Source organism: Saimiri boliviensis, chromosome 4 (genome assembly GCF_048565385.1).
Source record: "Saimiri boliviensis isolate mSaiBol1 chromosome 4, mSaiBol1.pri, whole genome shotgun sequence".
NCBI lineage: Eukaryota > Metazoa > Chordata > Mammalia > Primates > Cebidae > Saimiri > Saimiri boliviensis.
This window is the reverse complement of record NC_133452.1, coordinates 107670889-107691017: the sequence shown is the minus strand read 5'-3', so window position 1 is coordinate 107691017 and position 20129 is coordinate 107670889. Positions and strand designations below refer to the sequence as shown.

At 35.3% G+C, this 20129-nt stretch overlaps 1 protein-coding gene and 1 pseudogene across 3 annotated transcripts in view; both read left to right on the top strand.

The window, feature by feature from the left end:
* TTK (TTK protein kinase) overlaps positions 1–20129 on the top strand; it is a 104291-nt gene that overhangs the window by 45088 nt on the left and 39074 nt on the right. The window contains exons 4-12 of one of the 3 annotated variants that reach the window (XM_003923262.4): positions 6309–7127; positions 8241–8381; positions 12991–13213; positions 13572–13678; positions 16550–16693; positions 17175–17289; positions 17459–17531; positions 17621–17715; positions 19016–19103. In XM_003923262.4, coding sequence (XP_003923311.1) covers positions 8243–8381; positions 12991–13213; positions 13572–13678; positions 16550–16693; positions 17175–17289; positions 17459–17531; positions 17621–17715; positions 19016–19103 — 984 coding nt within the window. In that variant the 5' untranslated portion in view covers positions 6309–7127; positions 8241–8242. Of the gene's footprint in view, positions 1–4359; positions 7229–8240; positions 8382–12990; positions 13214–13571; positions 13679–16549; positions 16694–17174; positions 17290–17458; positions 17532–17620; positions 17716–19015; positions 19104–20129 lie in introns of those variants that run through there. The other 2 variants (XM_074398024.1, XM_074398025.1) reach the window with 2 other exon arrangements.
* LOC104650632 (RUN and FYVE domain-containing protein 2-like) lies at positions 8390–12982 on the top strand (annotated as a pseudogene).

Genomic DNA, 20129 nt, shown 5'->3' with positions numbered 1-20129 from the left:
CATACAGCTTGCCAAACCATAAGCCCATTAAATCTCTTTTCTTTATAAATTACCGAGCCTCAGGTATTCCTTTATAGCAATGCAAAACTGGGCTAACAGTAAGGGATATCAACTTACCTCTTAAGAGAGTACATCACAGGAGAGCATTTTATGTTACATGTTTATTTTCTGTTGCTCTTTTTTGTTTTACTTTCGGTCCTCTTATCCAGATCTGTGACCTGGGGGCATGAAGAATGTAGAATACAGTGGTAGTGCTGTGCACTTAGAGGCCTTACTCGAATGATTAGGCAAATTATTTAAATGACATCTCATTTCTTCATTGTATAGTTTTTGGCAGAGATGTTTTGGTTTTTAGCTACTCTGAACTATATAGGCCTGCCTTGATAGCTCGTATGTTGAGCCCATTGCCAAGAAATGCGTCAAAAACTGTTTATCTCTGATGGTTAATCCTGAAGAAATAATGTTATTTTCAGAGCTCTCTGAAGAACTGTGAATATAAAATCTAGGATTAAACTTTAAAGCATTTTATCTAGACTTCCCGCAGACATGCTCGCTTCTGATGAGTTTCCACTCTAGATCCATGTCTGAGAATAGTTTCAAAATATACCTGAGATCAGCAGTCAAAGGCCATTTATCCAGATAACCAAATACTCTTGTCTGTTTTTGGAGACCTGTGCCATGTTAGGTTTTTCTGATTTTAGCGTTTTAGTAATGACAGCATGGTGTATCTTTTTCCTTATTTCGTTTCTATTCCTATTTGTGCCTTCATATTTAAGATGGGTTTGGTGAAAGCAGTGGATAGTTGAACTTTGCTTTTTCATAGATTTGAAAATCTCTACCATTTTCAGAGAGTGTTTTGATCATATACATTAATGTGATTATTGCTATAGTTGGATTTAAATCTACTGTTTTGCTTTTTTCCATTTGTTTGTCTGTTCTTTTTTACTCTTCCTCTTTCTCTGCATCATTAGTATTAAATGAATATTTTTTATTTTTGCCTATTATTCACTTAGTAGCTGTGTTTTTTGTTTGTTGGTTGGTTTGTTGGTTTTTACTTGTGTGTTTGTTTGATTTTAGTGGCTACTTTAGGGTTTCTAGTACACTGTCCAATAGATATATTATGTGAGCCACATATATAATTTTCATTTTTTCTAGTAGCCCTATTTTTTAAAAGTTAAAAGGAACAGGTAAAATTTATTTCAATACTATTTTTGTTTAAACTAATATACCCAAATTATTTTAATTTCAATTAATAATAAATATTAATAATTTGTAACAGTATATAAATATTAATGGTAAATTTTTTACTTTTTACACTATGTCTTTGAAATCAGGTGTGTATTCTATACTTACAGCACATTCATTTTGGACTAGTTACATTTCAAGGGCTCAAGAGCTACATGTGGCTAGTGGTTACCATGATGGACAATGGAGGTTTATGGAGTTCACCTTTAACTTATCACAAGTAATATTATACCAAATTTATGTGGAGTAGAAAGAAACCTTAAATAATATTCTTTCATTTTCCTCCTCCCAGCACTGGTGTGAGTGTTGGCATGTTTTTCTTCTCTGTATGTTATAAACCTGACAGTACATTGTTACTATTTTTTGCTTTAGTTATCTCTTAAAGAGATTTCAAAAATAAGAAAAATATCTTTTTACATATCCACATATTTACCATTTCCACTGTTCTTTATTCTTTTATGTAGTTTCAGAATTTTTCTTCCTGAAGGACTTCCTTTAATAATTTTTGTATTGCTATTCTATTGGTGATGAATGAATTCAGCTTTTGTATGTCTAAAAAAAGAAATCTTTATTTTCCCTTCATAATGAACAATATTTTTGCTGGAAATAATACTACTAGGTTTATAGATTTTTTTTCTTTTCCTTTCAGTATTTTAACCCTTTTTCTGTTTGCCCCAAGAATACATGCCTGCAGCTGCTGTGTTTATCTTAAGAAAACTTTGCCACAAAATATCTCACTTTTATTATTTTTGCACTGCTCTAATGTATTAACTTTGGAAACAGAAGACATCATTCTATTTACAACATTCTAGGCTGGGTGAGGTTGCTTACACCTATAATCCCAACACTTTGGGAGGCTGAAGTGGGCAGATCACTTGAAGCCAGGACTTCAAGAACACCCTGGCCAACATGGTGAAACCTTGACTCTACTAAAAATACAAAATTAGTCAGGTGTGGTGGCAGATACCTGTAATCTCAACTACTTGGGAGGCTGAGGCAGGAAATCATTTGAACCTGGGAGGCAGAGTTTGAAATTAATCAAGATCGCATCACTGCACTCCAGCTTGGGCAACAGAGCAAGACTCTGTCTCAAAAAAATAAAAAATATATAAAATAAAATATTTATAACATTCTGCTTAGTGGTGGTGTTTAGTATTTCCATTTAAAAAATATAGTAATTCTTAACTGCTGAAATGTAAAATCCTAGAAAACATAGCATTTCTACGTGTGATGTTACCATCATTCTCAAACAGTTGTTGGCTGAAGATTCATTTGATGAATCTGATTTTTCCAAAATAGATAATTCTGATGATTCAGATGATTCTGATGTTAGTTATGTTTAAGAAATCACTCCAAAAGCAGTTTTTAAATTTTATTTTCACATTGAAAATCAGTTAGATTTGCTTTAGCCTCAAAAAGCATGTTTATGTAAAATTAAATGAGTGCTGATAGGCAATTGTACTTTTTTTTCTAAATGGGAAAAGGGTTAAAGATGTCACTCCATTGTTGCCCAGCTTACATTGTTTCTGTCAAGAAGTCTAATGTTACTCTTACGATTGTACATCTATGTGTAATATGTATTTTTTCCTCTGGTTGCTTTTAATGTTTCTCTCTATCATTAGTTTTGACCAATTTAATAATGTATGCAGGTGTTGTTTTCATAGTTTATTGTGTTTGGAATCTGTTGAACTTCTTCAATTTGTTCATTTATGGTTTTAAACTTACTTAAACAAATTTTGGCCATTTTTTTCATCAAATAACATTCTTCTATTTTCCCTTATTTCTTTCGAAAACTCCAATCACATGTACATTAGGCCACGTTAAGTTGTTTCACAAGTCACTGGTTTTCTTTTGTATTTTTGTTTATTTGCTCCTCTGTGCCTTATTTTGCATAGTTTGTTATTGATATGTTTTCAAGTTTAGGATATTTTGTTTTCCAGACTGTAATCTGCTATTAATCCTATCCAGTATAATTTTGATTGCAGGTATTGCATTTTTCATCTCTATATATTTGTTTTTGGTATTCTCATATAGTCTATATTTCTTTTTAATATGTTTATATACTTTCCTCTAATTTCTGGAACATATGGAATACGGGTATAATTACTGTTTGTCTGTCTATTAATTGGGTAATCTGTGCCATTTCTGCATCTGTTTTAATTGACTGCTTTCCACCCTTACTTCCTTATTTAGAGTTACATTTTTGTGATTTAAATGGCTAGTAATTTTTTAAATTAGATGCCAGATATTGTAAATTTGACCCAGTTGGATTTTCTTGTATTTCTATAAATATTCTTGAGCTTTGTCTGATTCTTTTAAGGTTTGCTCTTAAGCTTTTATAGACTGAACCATTGCAGGCTTCAGGGCTAATTTTGCCCCAGTTCTAAGGCAATATCATGAGTCTTCTACTTGTTGCTTTGTGAACAATAACTATTTCTTGCCCTTCATGAGCTCTTGCGATTATTCCCTTTTATTCTTTCCCCTATCTGTTATTTTCCCCTGGTCTTGGGATAGTTTCTGTATACACTTGCACTTACCAGTACACAGCTGAAGACTCAAGGAGATCCTCTGCAGATTTCCAGGATACTCTCTCTGTTCTGCTCTTTTTCTCTGGTACTTTGTCCTATGAACTTCACCTTCCTTGGCCATTCTAGACTATGAGTTTCATCTTAATTTTAGAATGTCAGGCAATGCCTGCATTCTCCCTTTGTACACTGAAGCTTGGAAACTCTCACCAGTAAGTAATCTGGGGACAAAATTATGACTCACTTGTTTGTTTCACTATTTTTAAGGATCACTGTACTGTATTGCCTGATGTCTGATGCTTGAAAACCATTATTTCTTTTAATTTTTATAGTTTTTGCTGTTACTATTGTTTCTAGAGAATAAATCTGGACCATGCTTTTTTTTTTTTTTTTTTTTTTTTAGCTTGACTAGACTCTCACTCAGTATTTAAGAATTTTATTAGTTTCATAAATCTAAATGTACAGACTTACATTTATCTCTATGAATTGCATATGATGAATTTTGTTCTTTTAAAGTATCTCTAATTTTGTCTTTTTTGTTTTAATTAATATGAAAAGTTAAGCATTATTTTTATATGTTTGTCATACAGATAAGATATGTAGTTTAGAATAAAACCAGAGACAGAGTTCTGAGGCCTTCTACTAGGGATCAACCTGAAGTTCTTCTCAAACCATTAACAAATGATCTTTTGAGAAAAATGATCCAGAGTTGCAGAACTACTTCATATTAACAGTATGGGAATTACTTGCTCCTTTCTTCCACAAAAGCAGTAAGAGAGTCTTTATCATTTTATTTGCCAAAGTGAAGATATTCTGTATTTATGGCCTTCCCTTTTCTAAATATAGAAACAATCAAAATACAGAACTTAGTATGTTCTATATGGCCTGCTCTTAATGAATTCATGTTGGTGTCTAGAGATCTTTACTTCCAAACAGTTCTGTAATTGATTCCAGAACTGGTCTAAAATCTGCATTGAGATTATATAAATTAATAGCTTCCAAATTCTACCTTTTCCAAAAAGGTAACACTTGTCCATTTCTGGCTATCTTATTATGACTTTCTACTTATTATGACTTTTCAGAGATTGCCAACAATGTTTCAGGGGTTATATTGTACATTTTTCAATATCCTGCTTATTTTCTTCAGGATATTTTGGTATATTAACCAATTATGTGAGACTCTATATTCCATAGAATGAAAACATATGGATAAATTTTTTAAAAATTATGGCCAGGTGTGACTGTAGTCACAGACCATTACAAGTCCTCCCCACACTTTGGGAGGGCAAGGTGGGTGCACTGCTTGAGCTCACGAGTTTGAGACCAGGCTGGGCAACATGGCGAACCCCTGTCTCAACAGAAAATACAATAATTAGTCCAGTGTGGTGGCATGCACCTGTAGTACCAGTTATGTGGGAGTCTCAGGTAGAAGGATGGCTTGAGTTCAGGAGGTAGAAGTTGCAGTGAGCCAAGATCACACCACTGCACTGCAGCCTGGGTGACAGAGCCAGATCCTATCTCAAAAAAGGAAAAAAAAATTCCTGTCACAAAATTTAGATGGAATTTAAATGTTTTTCTTATATAACCTGTCCTATATTTATTTTTAAGACTGTCTGTCTTACTACTATTCTTCATATTGGAGAAAAAAGAAAAAAAGGAACTGAGAATCCTACTTTTCTTCTGTTATTTGTTAGCATAGTTTGTTGCCTGCAAATTAAATAATACTTGATGTCCAAGCAATGTTCCTAACTTGTCACTGCTGCCTTCCTTTGTAGAGCGTAATCTAAGCTGCCATTGCTGTTTTTCTTTGTTTATGAGGTACGCTGTTAGCTCTCTGTGGCATTTTTCTTTTCTTTTCGGCATGTCTTGGTTCATTCTGTGATAGTTAGCTTTCCTAACAGTATTTATACAAGTCTCAACATTCTTATGGGCTCACATCACTCCTAAATGCACTAAAATCAGCATACACTAGTAATGTTTTATCTAGAATAAATCACCATAAAGCAGCACACAACTGATTGCATGCTGTAAGAACTGAGTTTATTATTGATCAGAAATTTAACTTTTGCCTATATACAAAGTAAATCCATGTATAATAATATCTTAAATCAAAGTTTGGGCCTTAGAGAGCTTGTATAACAATGGCCTCAATAATTGAATAAGAAATTCCTTGGAGGGGATTAAAATAAATATATAAATACATAAATAAGGCAGCTGTGCTGACAGAAAAATCAAAGATTAGCAAAAATGTGAAATGATGATAATGACAAAGTTAAACATGATGATAATGACAACCATTCATTTATATGATAAAAATGGGAAACTTATAATCTTAAAATAAGTCATAATCTTATGGCTAATTTTATTGCTTTGTGAAGGGCTTCACTCTATGAACAAGTCTATTCACTGTCAGATGCAGCTGATTTTAAGCCAAATGAACAATTGTATTGCAAGAAGTATACAAATGTGTTAAATACAATAGGATTCTTAAATACTCTAATGGTTGGCACAACAGACACATCCCCTTTCGTTTTGCAGACGAGGAGTAACCGTTGCCCTGGACCACAAAGCCACTTAGCGGCAGAGCCTCGCACCGGCGAAGATTACTAGGGAGATGTTTTTACCCCGAGGACACCTGAGCCCTTAAGTGGGGCAGGCTCGGAGGGAGGGGGGCTGATAAGGCGAGTTCAGGCAGGGCAATCATGATGGGCGTGTGAGTTCTGCTCAGAATTTTGACAAAAGGGAGGGTCTTGGCTTGAAGACAGAGCGAGGAGTCATTTAAGGATAGTAGAAGGGCATAAGCGGAAGCTCGGATAAAAAGCACTGAAATTCTTGAGCTGGCGGCAGGGCCGAACCTAGCTCTGTGAAAGATCCTTTCTTGCCAGGCTGTGAGGATCGCGGGGAACGAAGGAGAATGGTGGCGGTGGGGTCAGTAAGGGGCAGGCCCAAGGTGCATCTTTTAGGTTCTGATGCTGGAAGCAGCCTCCCGCGCCCCTGTATTCCTCTCACCAGAGACGTTTGCCCGGGAGTGACTACCTCCCAGGCAAAAATTTAGCCTGGTTAAACCGGAAAGTGCAGGAAAGCCCGCCGACCGGCGTCCGGGGAACGCCTGCAGGGTACCTGCACCCTCCCAAGCGCCGCACGGGTGGGGCCAGGGCCGCTGGCTCTTCCGGGGCGAAGCTTGCCAGACGCAGGAGGAGGGGCGGCCCGGCAGGCACGAACCAATCACTATAGACGCTTCCACGTGACTCGCATTGACCAATAGGAGGCCGTAGTGATAACGACGGGGAAATTCAAACGTTTGCGGAAAGGAGTTTGGGTTCCATCTCTTCGTATCCCCAGCTCCGCTTACTGTAGGTAAGTTCTGTGTCACCGGCGCACGGAGGAACTGCCGCAGCCGGTGTATGGGATCATTATCAGCGCTGGTCGGTGAGGGGCGGGGAGCAGCTCGGAGCCAGGTACGTGACGCGGCTAAACGAGCTGGAGGAGGAGGGGAGGTCGCGCTGCCTCCGCGGGTCTGGCGGGTGGGGCGGTGCAGGAGGTTTTCTTGAGGAAGAAGTGGGTGTGGTCCACGCTGGAAAGGAGGGGTGGTGGAGTACTTGCGCACAAGATCGTTTTCAAAAGAGTCTCTTTTGTTTGCGGGTTAAAACTGGGAAAGGAGAGGGTGGCCGTGATCTGACAGTTACCTTTCAAACTTGACTTCAGAGGTGGAGTGGTATCGCTTGCTGAAACATTACGGCTTTTTAAAATTGTTAAACCTGAAGACGGGGCAGTCACTCTCATTCTGTCTTTGAGAGTCACAAAGATAGATTAACAGGAAGACTGCATACAGTTTATTGCACAAACAACACCATACAGATAAGCAAGTGCTCAGTACGAGTACCGTAGTTTCTTGGTATTGGATTAAGGTAGCAAATCATGATTCTGCCAGATATGCACAAGAATAAACCTGCGGATATCCTAATTATCAGTAAAGTCCCATAATGTTCATAGTCTGCTTTGAAAGCACTCTCACTGTGAGGATTTACTCAAGTGAAGCAGACGAATAAAGGAATTCTTATTTCCATTGCCAAACGAATTCTTTATCTATGTCGCTGCCAGAATCCAAGCAATCTTTATGTGTATGTCACTACGAGAATCCAAGCATACAATCCATCATATTTTTTTTAATGACTTAAGCTTACAGATTTCTAGAGTGATTTCTAGAGTGTGGTGTCATTGATGTTATATTGGAGAAAAAAGTGTACTTGGCCTATGAAACTTTGCTGAACAAATTACAAAGATGTGTACCTTGTTGTGCATTTAGCTCCATTAATACTAGCCTAATAATCGCTGCGTTTAGGTGTGTTCACAAAACTAATGCTTTAGTCTTCTGGGTTCTGAAACGTGCATTTTTTTTTTTTTTTTTTTTTTTTTTGCTTTGATGCTAGTTAAAATAGGAATTATGACTAGTTCAGTTTTTTTTCTTAGAAATGGAGTCTGAGGATTTAAGTGGCAGAGAATTGACAATTGATTCCATAATGAACAAAGTGAGAGACATTAAAAATAAGTTTAAAAATGAAGACCTTACTGATGAGCTAAGCTTGAGTAAAATTTCTGCTGATACTACAGGTGAGTTTTTCTTTTCCTTTTAGTAACCGTTGAGTATCCTGTAAGGTAAAGAAATAGTACTAATCACTTAGTTTACAATTTACTCATGTGTTTATTGTCTTTCTCCTCCACTAGAACGTAGGCTACGTGAGGGCAGGGTTTTTATCTGTTAAATCCACAGAACTTTGAATGGTCTCTGGCACATGGTAGGTACATAAACGTTTATTGAACAATGATTAATGGGTGAAAGTGTCCGGAGTATAGTACTCTAGCTCTGCTAAAAGTATTAGCTCTGAAGCCAGGTTCTTTACTGTAGTTCACATGGTTGCAGTCATTTAAATGGTGACATTTGGATAATTTTGTTACATATATGCTAACCATTAAATAGATGAGGAATTGAAAATAAATGGAAGAACCTGTGATCTAGTTATGGTGGCAGACTATGTTCACTTTGAAAAAAACTAGATAGTTTCGGTGTTAAGCAGAGTGTTAATAGAGTATAATTGTACTTAATTGTGTCACCCTAACAAAGATTGTACATCAAGGCAATTGAGTATTTTAAGTATTGAGGAAGATTCAGAGATGCTTAAAACCATAGTTTCTTTCTAGATGAGAATTTATATTTTCACTATGCTACATTGTAATGCATGCTGGGCATCATAGGAATACTAGCATGATAAAACACAAATGTTATATTTGTTGATTAGAGGAAGACTAGGGTATTCAGGCATGAGGAATGCATCTGCAAAGCTACGGATGGCAATTTGTATTTCTACAGACTATTTCTGTACTGTTACAGAAATAGACTGTATTTCTGTAATATGAACCTAGAGGTTACCAAAGTAGATGTGGAAACAAACATATAAGCATCCTTGTCAGGGGCTAGATGAAATGTATAATGAAGCCAGAAGACAGCTTCAAGAAGAATCTCAGTTACGACAGGATGTGGAGAATGAGCTTGCAGTACAAGTTAGCATGAAGCAAGAGACTGAACTTGCCATGAAGTTGCTGGAGAAAGATATCCATGAGAAACGAGATACTCTAATAGGTCTTCGACAACAACTAGAGGAAGTTAAAGCAATTAAACATAGAGATGTATCAAAAGTTGCAGGGTTCTGAAGATGGCTTGAAAGAAAAAAATGAAATAATTGCCCGACTAGAAGAAAAAACCAATAAAATTACTGCAGCCATGAGGCAGCTGGAACAAAGATTGTAGCAAGCAGAGAAGGCGCAAATGGAAGCTGAAGATGAGGACGAAAAATATCTACAAGAATGTCTCTGTAAATCTGACAGTTTGCAGAAACAAATCTCCCAAAAGGAGAAACAGCTGGTGCAATTGGAAACTGACTTGAAGATTGAGAAGGAATGGAGGCAGACTTTGCAGGAAGATCTTCAAAAGGAGAAAGATGCCTTATGTCATCGTAGAAATGAGACTCAACAAATGATTAGTCTTAAAAAAGAGTTCCTTAATCTCCAGGATGAAAATCAGCAGTTGAAAAAAATATGTCACGAACAAGAGCAAGCTCTTCAAGAACTCGGCAACAAACTTAGTGAATCAAAACTTAAAATTAAAGACATAAAAGAAGCCAACAAAGCATTGCAAGGACTGGTTTGGCTGAAAGACAAAGAAGCAACACATTGTAAACTTTGTGAAAAGGAATTCTCACTCTCTAAGAGAAAGCAACACTGTAGAAACTGTGGGGAAATTTTCTGTAATGCCTGCTCTGACAACGAACTACCTTTGCCTTCTTCACCAAAACCAGTATGGGTTTGTGATTCCTGTCATGCATTGCTCATTCAGAGATGCTCATCTAACTTGCCCTGAGTCTCCTGAACTAAGTAAATTTTTATGTATGAAAGTACCTACAACGAATGTTATGATGTTGTATACAAGGTAGCCAGTCAGCTCTTCTTAAGCGGTTTTCAGTCAGTATTTGTACCAGTTTTATCTTCTACATATTCAACTCACAGAAATTGCAAGTTATATATTTCTTTCTCCATTGTTATTCAAAAGGAATTTTCAACAGAGCATGCCTAAAAATCATGTAACTCTTAACTTCATTAAAAGGCCAGATAGCAGAGCTAACACACATTTGCCTAATCTTTTAAAGGCCTTCTTAAAAATAAGGCTTCAGATTGTTTTATTCTTCTGAATTCTGTCAATTTGGTATTTGATGGTGCCTGCAATTCTCTTAATGCACTTTAAAGCTTCACAGTTCTGAGACTGGAAATGTGTAAAACTTTATTAATATTCAACATATTTTAATTATTTTTTTTAAGATTTCACCTATATTTATTTGTCTCTCTTCCCCTGCACCCCCGACCTTTGCCTCTTTTGCATTAGACAGGGCCAATATTTTGTCCTACAAAATTTCCTGTTGGTCTTTTCTAAAATCAGTTATTGTGCTTGATGATTTTCAGCTACAGTGGATTAAATGAAAAGGGGCATTATTTGGTCTCAGCCTCAACATTTTTCTTTCTCATCTTGAAAGGAAGTTACATATAACCATCTTTCTTATACCTGAGTTATAGATCTTCCCATATGTTGTTTCACTAAATTGCTATTTTTTAAAGGGGTGACTCAGTCCCTAATTCAAAGATGAAAACCCAAATCCCTCCCCAGAAAAAAATGTACATAATACTAGGGGATATTACAGGCTTCTTATAAAGATCCTCTCTAACCATTAAAAGTGAGAAAAAAATCAGAACTTTGCTTTGGTAATGTATTAAGAGTTCCGTTCAAAAAATTTTGTATGAACATTTTCATTGGAGTAAATTGTAGGAAGCATCAGATTGTAGTGGCCTACCAGTATACATCCACAGTAAAATTTCACTGTCTATTGAGCCCCTCTATGCCAGGGTGTTGAGATGATGAAACATACACTTGAACTATTTCAAGCTGACTCAGTGAACACTAATCCAAGTTATATTGCTTATGGCATACCAACAATTTAATTTGTATAAAATGACCTCCGAATAGTCACATAAACACTATCACCATTCAGTATCCTATTTTTTACATTAATCTAATTTTCAACCATGCACTTTTAAGTTTGTGAGCCTATAAAATAAACATAGAAATTTTATGCATTAAGAGCATTATATTTAGTGATTAATCCTAGGTACCTCCCTGCCCACAAGGAGTTGCTTAATACTGCAGATCTTTTCCTCATGAATATATACTTCCATGAAAATTTAAAAATTTTCTCCATAGCCTAAGTACGAAACCAGTACTTCACTTGAAGATCTGTTTTCTTCAAAACCCACAAATTTCGTCAGCTGAGGTGTCAGATCTGACACAGATTTCTAGATGGTCTTTCTTGAATACTGATAGAAATGTCCTCAAGATAGGAATTGTATTCTTGAACTATTTTGTATTTATAGGTGGGATGAGCTAACATTTTTATTACTGAATAAGCAGCATAAATGAAAATTTTGAAATAGGTTTTTCTATTACCGTGCTTAGACCAAATTTAAAAATGACTGTCAAGTTGCTTACATTCCAAGACTGATGTCATTCAACACCGATTTTTTAGTAACCCTTTAAGTCTCTTCACTTTAGTCTATTTCTATTTCTTCTCTTTAGTCTATTTCACAGACTAATTTCTTAGGAAAGCAATAGGAGATAAAACTAGAAAATTAAGTTAAGATCAGACCAAATTAAATTTAAGATGGTAAAGCAAAATTGTGCATGCACTATATTTTAGTAGAAGGCAGAAACAAATTTTATTTATAAAAGTAAAGTTGTGGCCTTTGCTGATGGTGACTGAAGTTGATAGAAGGAATGATAGCTTCTCTGGAAATATGAATTTAATAATGCTTAGTAATAATCAAAATATCCTGAACAGAAGACTGACATTCAAGTTGTCTTTTTAAGAAATGAATACTGAAGAGAGTAAAAAGCATATTGCAGTGTGAAAATTATGTCTGAAGATTATCCTTGCTGCTTCTGTAGGTGGGGATTCCACAGAGAGAAACCTGACAGTCACAAGAGGTCCAATAAATTCCAACGCTCTAGACTGTGGTAGCTGTGAGTTTGTTGGACCAAGAAATTATCAGGGCTCTAGGAGAAATTTAGGTTACCTGGAGAGAAGAAAATGATCATAACAGTTGTTTATTTTTTATAAAGCTGGTTTGATTGCTTTACAAGTAAGTATGAGACAGAAATAGTGTTCGATGGGTAAGGTTGTAATGAAGGTTATGTTAGGACTGGAGCAGTAAGTTTAATGAATAAGTCATTGATGGGAGAAATTTCTAGGAAAGTTAGTACAGGTTGTGGTGGGAGAAACTTAGTTTTCTTTGGATAGATAAGATGCTAAAATTCTAATTATCCTGCAACAGCATAAGATTTTCTTAAACTATATACGATTTTTAAAGGCTACTTAAAAAACACTTTCAATTTTTTTTCTTCCCATCAAAATATGTAGCTTTTGGATAAAATATGCCTTCATAAAAGATAGATAGTAAATAAGTTACTTATATGAATTTTTACAATTTTAAAAAGTATTACAAGGACTTTATGTACATTGATAGTAAGAGTATAAATGGTTGGCTATATTTTGAAGGAAAAATGCAATTTGGCATTTGTTTTATGTCTTCTGTTGTGATATATTTTGTTCCTCTTATTTAGATAACTCGGGAACTGTTAACCAAATTATGATGATGGCAAACAACCCAGAGGACTGGTTGAATTTGTTGCTCAAACTAGAGAAAAACAGTGTTCCTCTAAGTGATATTCTTTTAAATAAATTGATTGGTCGTTACAGTCAAGCAATTGAAGCGCTTCCTCCAGATAAATATGGCCAAAATGAGAGTTTTGCTAGGATTCAAGTCAGATTTGCTGAATTAAAAGCGTAAGTATTAGCATTTTAACTATGTTTAACTGTTATGTAGTATGTAACTGCATTGCAAAGAGAGAAAATAAAAGCATTTCGGTATTACTTGTAAGAAAATTAATATTTTTTAACCAAATACTTTTGCTTATAATTAATAAGTGACTGATGTAAACTCTTTACTATGTACATGTTTCCACAAAAGTTTACTTATATTTTAAACTGCCTAAAAAGATTTTGAAAAAATAACTTATTAGTATTTAATTTTATCCACAGAAAAAAGCAATACCCCATGTCTTTTGGAAAACTGAATGAAGCATTATCAAATTTAAGTAGCTACGTTATTTTTCTTAAATTTTGACACAATCTTTTATTACAGTATTCAAGAACCAGATGATGCACGTGACTACTTTCAAATGGCCAGAGCAAACTGCAAGAAATTTGCTTTTGTTCATATATCTTTTGCACAATTTGAACTGTCACAAGGTAATCTGAAAATGTCAAATTCAAACTTTAAGTAAAGGATAACTTATTACAACTTACATCCTAATATTAAATCATATATATGAAGTGGAAATTAAGACAAAAGACGTTAAAGTTGATCAGATGAGAATATGGGGCGGTGCAGGGAGGGAAATGCCACCTAAACGTAAATGCAGAGAATATCTGTTACACTAGCCTTTCCGTGTATAAAGAATAATTCAGGGAAATGAGCGTGAACATTGTGTATGTGCTACTAGTTAGATTCAGGAAACATCTAAAGGAAAGTATCTTCTTCACTGAGTATTTGTAATAAGGATATAAGATGGCAGCACGGGATCAGGAGTTCGAGACCAACCTGACCAACTTGGTGAAACCCCGTCTCTACTAAAAATACAAAAAATTATGTGGGCGTGGTGCTTCAGCCTTCAGCTACTCGGAAGGCTGAAGCAAGAGAATCGCTTGAACCCAGGAGGCGGAGGTTGCAGTGAGCCAAGATTTTACCACTGCACTTCAGCCTGGGCAACGGAGTGAGACTGTGTCTCAAAAAAAAAAAAAGAAAAAAAGAGATATTTAAGCTAGAGCTTACATAAACTTTTCTTATGCTATGGTTTCATAGCACCAAAATGTACATTAAAATTATAGCTGTATAACTTATAACTTGGTGGTCAAGTAAACTATAGAGAGAGAGGGAGACAGAGAGAGAGAGAGACCGACAGAGTGTGCGTGTGTGTGTGTGTGTGTGTGTGTGTGTGTGTGTGTGTGTGTAGCATTAAGTGATAGTTCTTTAAAATAAAAAAGTAAACTGCTGCAGAAACTCTTTCTTGCTCACTTGGTTCTTCATAGTCTGGATTTTTGGGTAGGATCAAGATAATCTCTTCCTCAGACATTTTTAACCTGGCCTTTCCTTAGTCTTTTCTCATTTTCTGGGGCCTTTGAATACGCAGTCTGCCCTCTGGCCAGGTATTTCCATTCTCCCTCTGCCTTGTTTCCTCTGCAACTGTGATCCACTTTACTGCCAGTGATAAACGTATTCACCCTAGCAGAATCCTCATGATGGTTTCCATAGCAGGGATTAGTCACTGGAGAGTATTCTCCAGGATTGAGGCTGGAGAAAGGAATTATATAGCTCAGAAATGATTTGAGAACCCTGAATTTTAACCTATTCAGATGACTTCTGAATAGGTCATCGTCTTCTTCAGTATGTTCTTTGCACTATCAGGTTACTTTTTAAAACTGTTATCTCTTTCTTGCTTAGAAAAATTGATGCCTTCTTACTTGTTAGAGAAAATTTGGCAAGATGTGTTTCTCTCCATTCTACTTATTGTAGCCTCTCAATAACAACCATAAATTCTGCACACATAAATATTGAAATTCTTAAATTGAGTTATCTGTAAAAAAGACGAACTTTATCTGTACCACTTTATCTCTAATGTGATAGTAATGCACAGTGATGCAGTGTGGTCAAATGCATTGTACAGTAATGCAGTGTGGTCAGGTTATGATTATTTTGAGCACAGTTGATGGCTTGGCTGTCAGGAAATAATGCAACATCCCTGAAACCTTGTGTACAGTCTGATGTGTATGTATTTTTATAAGGATGGGGAGGACGTTTCAGTTTTTACCAGATTTTAAAATCTCTGATCTCAATACTAAGCTCTCTTTAATTAAGCTTCTTAATTCTAATCTAAACCTTTGTCTCTTTTCCTGTGCTAAAATATACATGAAATTCTACCACTACTCAATAAATGTAGGCTTAATCACTATCAAATATATTTTTTAAAATTTATAAACTGCCAGAAGCTAGAGGTCATTTCTTAAGCATTTTTTTTTTTTTTTTTTTTTTTTGAGACGGAGTTTCGCTCTTGTTACCCAGGCTGGAGGGCAATGGCGCAATCTCGGCTCACCGCAACCTCCACCTCCTGGGTTCAGGCAATTCTCCTGCCTCAGCCTCCTGAGTAGCTGGGATTACAGGCACGCGCCACCAGGCCCAGCTAATGTTTTGTATTTTTAGTAGAGACGGGGTTTCACCATGTTGACCAGGATGGTCTCGATCTCTCGACCTCGTGATCCACCCGCCTCGGCCTCCCAAAGTGCTGGGATTACAGGCTTGAGCCACTGCACCCGGCATTTTTATACCCTAAGTGCCAAGTGCATAGCGTAGCTGAGCGGCTCCCATAACTTTTGGTAATATTCTGTAAGATATGTGATGTAAACATTTAATATTTATAAGTCAGATACTAGGTGTAAGTTTACCAATTTTTTTTGGTAATTTGACCATACTCAGAAAGGTAATTATGATAGTTTCTCAGTTATTCTGCATTCTTTTGCAGGTTGGTATAGCTAAATGCAATAGCTAAAGATTAATCTGTATTTATTATGTTTTTTCCCCAAAAATCTTTTTGATGGAAGATGCTCTTTAACAAAATATATCATTCTTCCCTTAACTAAATGTCACTATGAATGATACTTATTACAGCATGTTGTAAGAGACTGATGCTCTTGGCAGTTTTGTAACATCTAGAATACACTCCTGTTTCTAACTGTTGTGATTGGCCTTTGCTGTCCCTTCTTGATAACTGCTTTGTTAACACTTCTGTTACTTCAGAAAGTGGACAGTAGTGATAAACTAATCCACAATTATGTCAGCTACGTATTTCAAGGAAACTATTTGGTAGATAATGTCATCAGAAGAGAGTTGATTATCTGCAGAAGAAGTGAGAGATTGTTTATTTGCCTATGAAATAAAGTACATGAGCCTTGGAATAAATATTTTTGCTTAAGTCTTTTTATTTTCCTAGGTCCTGATGACTAAGTATCTGGGTGGTGCATGAAAATTACTGGCTAAAAATGACAGTGATTTTTTTGCTTTGTTAGGTAATTTCAACAAAAGTAAACAACTTCTTCAAAAAGCTGTAGAACGTGGAGCAGTACCACTAGAAATGCTAGAAATTGCCCTCCGGAATTTAAACCTCCAAAAAAAACAGCTGCTTTCAGAGGAGGAAAAGAAGACTTTATCATGTAAATATTAATGTATACTAATACTTTTCTGTGATAGGTAGTTCTTCAAATAAAGATTCAGGATAGTATTTTGTAGAAAAATAATATTTATTGTAGAATGGTCAAAATATAAGATTAAATTGTAAATGAGGTAAGACTTTGAGAAGTAAAAAAGTCTTTACAATCCTCTGCAAATTTATCTTTTTTTTTTTTCTTTTTGCTAACCTTTCATTGTTAACACATGAAAAACAACTCTAGCAAGAGAATGTTGTTTTTTGCTTTTAGAAATAGGGAATGTACTTATACCCTGGGGGAATAGTTATATAATTTAAGAGAATTTGAAGAAGTTGTTACAGAATTATCTTGGTAACATCTTTGTGTCTGCACATCTTACTGGGGGACAAGTATTTACTATGAATTGATTTTTAAAATATTTGTAATACTACTTTTTTGCACTTTTTTATTTCTTAGAAATCTAATCATAGTTTCCAAATTTTTACAGCATCTACAGTATTAACTGCCCAAGAACCATTTTCCAGTTCACTTGGGCATTTACAGAATAGGATCAACAGTTGTGATTCCAGAGGACAGGCTACTAAAGCCAGGTTTTTATATGGGTAAGGAAACTGAAGCAGTTTTCTGTGTAAATACATCTGTATTTTTTAATGTAACTACATGTATCTATGTGTATGTTTTCATATGTGTGATAATACTATTTTGTAGTAGAGTAGAAGTACATATTAATACTATCCTTTGAAAAATTGGGGGTATTTTCTTTCTGTTTAGAGAGAACATGCCCCCACAAGATGCAGACATAGGTTATCGGAATCCATTGAAACAAAATAACAAAACTAAACAGGTAAGTTATTTTCAATCTGCTTGATTAAGGTGGTGAAAGTTAAGTTTTTATTTCCTACTTGGTTATTCAATCTTTCAAAATATTTTTAGTCATGCCCATTTGGAAGAGTCCCAGTTAACCTTCTAAATAGCCCAGATTATGATGTGAAGAGAGATGATTCAGTTGTACCAAGTTTTATAAAAAGGTATGTTGAATTTTAATTTTAAAAATTTGTCCATATGTGAAGACTGATGGCAGAATGGTCTTAAAGTCTTTTACTGAGTAATAGTAATTATGATCAAATTTTTATTCAGCTTTAGAAGATAATAAGTCTCAATGCTGTCAGGAACAAATACATGAGTGGAGAAAATGACTTTGCTTTTTCACTCATTAAACGTATTCATTAAAGGAACTTTAACAAATAGGAAAAAATATTAAGTCAGCATTAAGCTTAAAAGGCTGATATTTGAGGATTTCTCACTTATGGGTAGGCTCTCTAATAAGAATCTCTTCCTGTTGTGTTTGAGAGTCTCCATAACGGGTAGAAGGAGGTCTGGGAACAAATATTTGCTACAAATATTTCCAGGGGAGAATCACTGTTAGTGGGAAAGATGATTATTCATTCTTTTGCTTCAGTCTAAGGCTTCAAGAAGTGGGACAGATTAGGTAGAGATGACATACTGTTTATCACATCCAGTGTGTTCCCCTTCCCTCAGTTTGCATGTTTATTCCCTGTTAAGAAATGATCATGTAACATCTAGCTCAGCTAAAGGAGAGTTTTTTTGGTCTATTCTTACTTCTGATCACCATTTATAATACTGTTTATGTTGGAAAAGGCTCCTTACAGTCCAGAGAACCATTTTGCAAATTAACTTTAGAAATACAACAGACTTTTTTTAGTTAGCATCTTTTATAATTACATTTCTATTATATTTAGACTTGACTAAACATTGACATTAAAAGAACATTTTGGTCGTCAAAGTTAAGCTTTAAAGTCTTGTATCACTGTCATTTCATCTTGTTTGTCTGTATTTCAGATACCTAGCTCAAGAATAAAGGAAACTTTCTCCCACTCCCAAAAATTAAAAACAAAAGCAGAAAAACTCCCGCCATTTCCTATTATTGCTAGACAGTGTTAGGAGGCCCACAGAAGTGCTTCTGCCCTGGTTCTTATCCTTTCCCTATTTGTAATCAGAAATGTATTTTCGTCTATATACTTTGCGTTTCCCACAGTCTAACCCTGATTCCAGTTGTTGCTTATTAGATAATAAAGAAGTAGGGAACCACCTATCTCTATCACTTTTGTCATTGCCCAGCAACTAATTTTGTTAGCTACTTGACCCTTGTATTGGAATTACGTCACTTTAGGAAATGTCCTTTTAAGAGATTTTTTTTTTCAATAAAATGTATGTATATTGTTAAAAAGCCAACTTAAGATGAAAAAATAAATTGAACATATTTTTTTCAAATTTAATATTAAAATTATTTTGTTTCATGGGTAAAAGACAGACCTCTAGATCAGGATGCCGAGATTTGGTTGTGCCTGGATCTAAACCAAGTGGAAGTGATTCCTGTGAATTGAGAAATTTAAAGGTATTTTAATTCTATATCATTATATGAAGTAAGGGTTCCTGATCTGGGAGGATTAGGATTCAGGGAGCTTTTTCTGGGCAAAGGACTTAAAAGTAGTTCATATGTCAGCAGTAGTGTTCCAAGAGGTGTGGGACTACCAATGGGAAGTTTGTATGTTTCTCTAAGGTTAAGGTGGTGGAGCCAGGATCAACGATCTCTTAAGAGAATCATGAAGCAGTATTTATTAGGGATGTGTTTAAGCAGATTAGTTGCCCTGGATTTGGGAATACATGACTTGGGGAGCTATTGCCCCCAAGTTTTGTTTTTTGTTATGTTTAATCATATGATTCTGGTAAGACATCTTAGAAAAAAATGAGAGAGTAAATTATATTGGGGCAGAGGTGAGGACATAAATAATCAATCCTGACCTCCTGAAATGGCAGAGCCACATTGTGTGGACTTCAAAGAAAGGAAATAATTTTAGTTCCTGGTACACGGTGATTTTTAGTGGCTATGCTATTACTATAATTGAGTTAAACCCCCGGTATCATGATTTGGGTCTTTTTTATTTTATATTCTTTGTTAATGCCTCTCTCTTTCATGATCTATGCTTTAAGTATTAATTTTTTCTAATCCTGGCTGTCCTAGAGAACAGTGCATAATTGTGTCAAAAAGATTGCTCTTTGGATTTAGAGTAACTACTGTCTTAAGTTATACAGATACTAATTTTGACATGTTATTTTTGGTGATAAAATAGCAATCACAGTAACAAAATACTTAAATTTTTTTTACATACTCTGCATACTCTGTGTTGAATTCAAACTTTCCAACCCTTTACATTTTTAAGTGAAATACATTTTAGCAATTGATTAATATATCCACTGGAAGTAAATTGGCCAGATTTATGGTTATGACCCTTCAAATTGCTCTAATTAATAATTCAGGCAATTAACATGTGCTGGGAGTTTGTGAGTCTACATGTAATTACAACAGAAAATTTTATAAGCTATCTATATGTAGATAAGACTTTACTATATTGACCAGTAA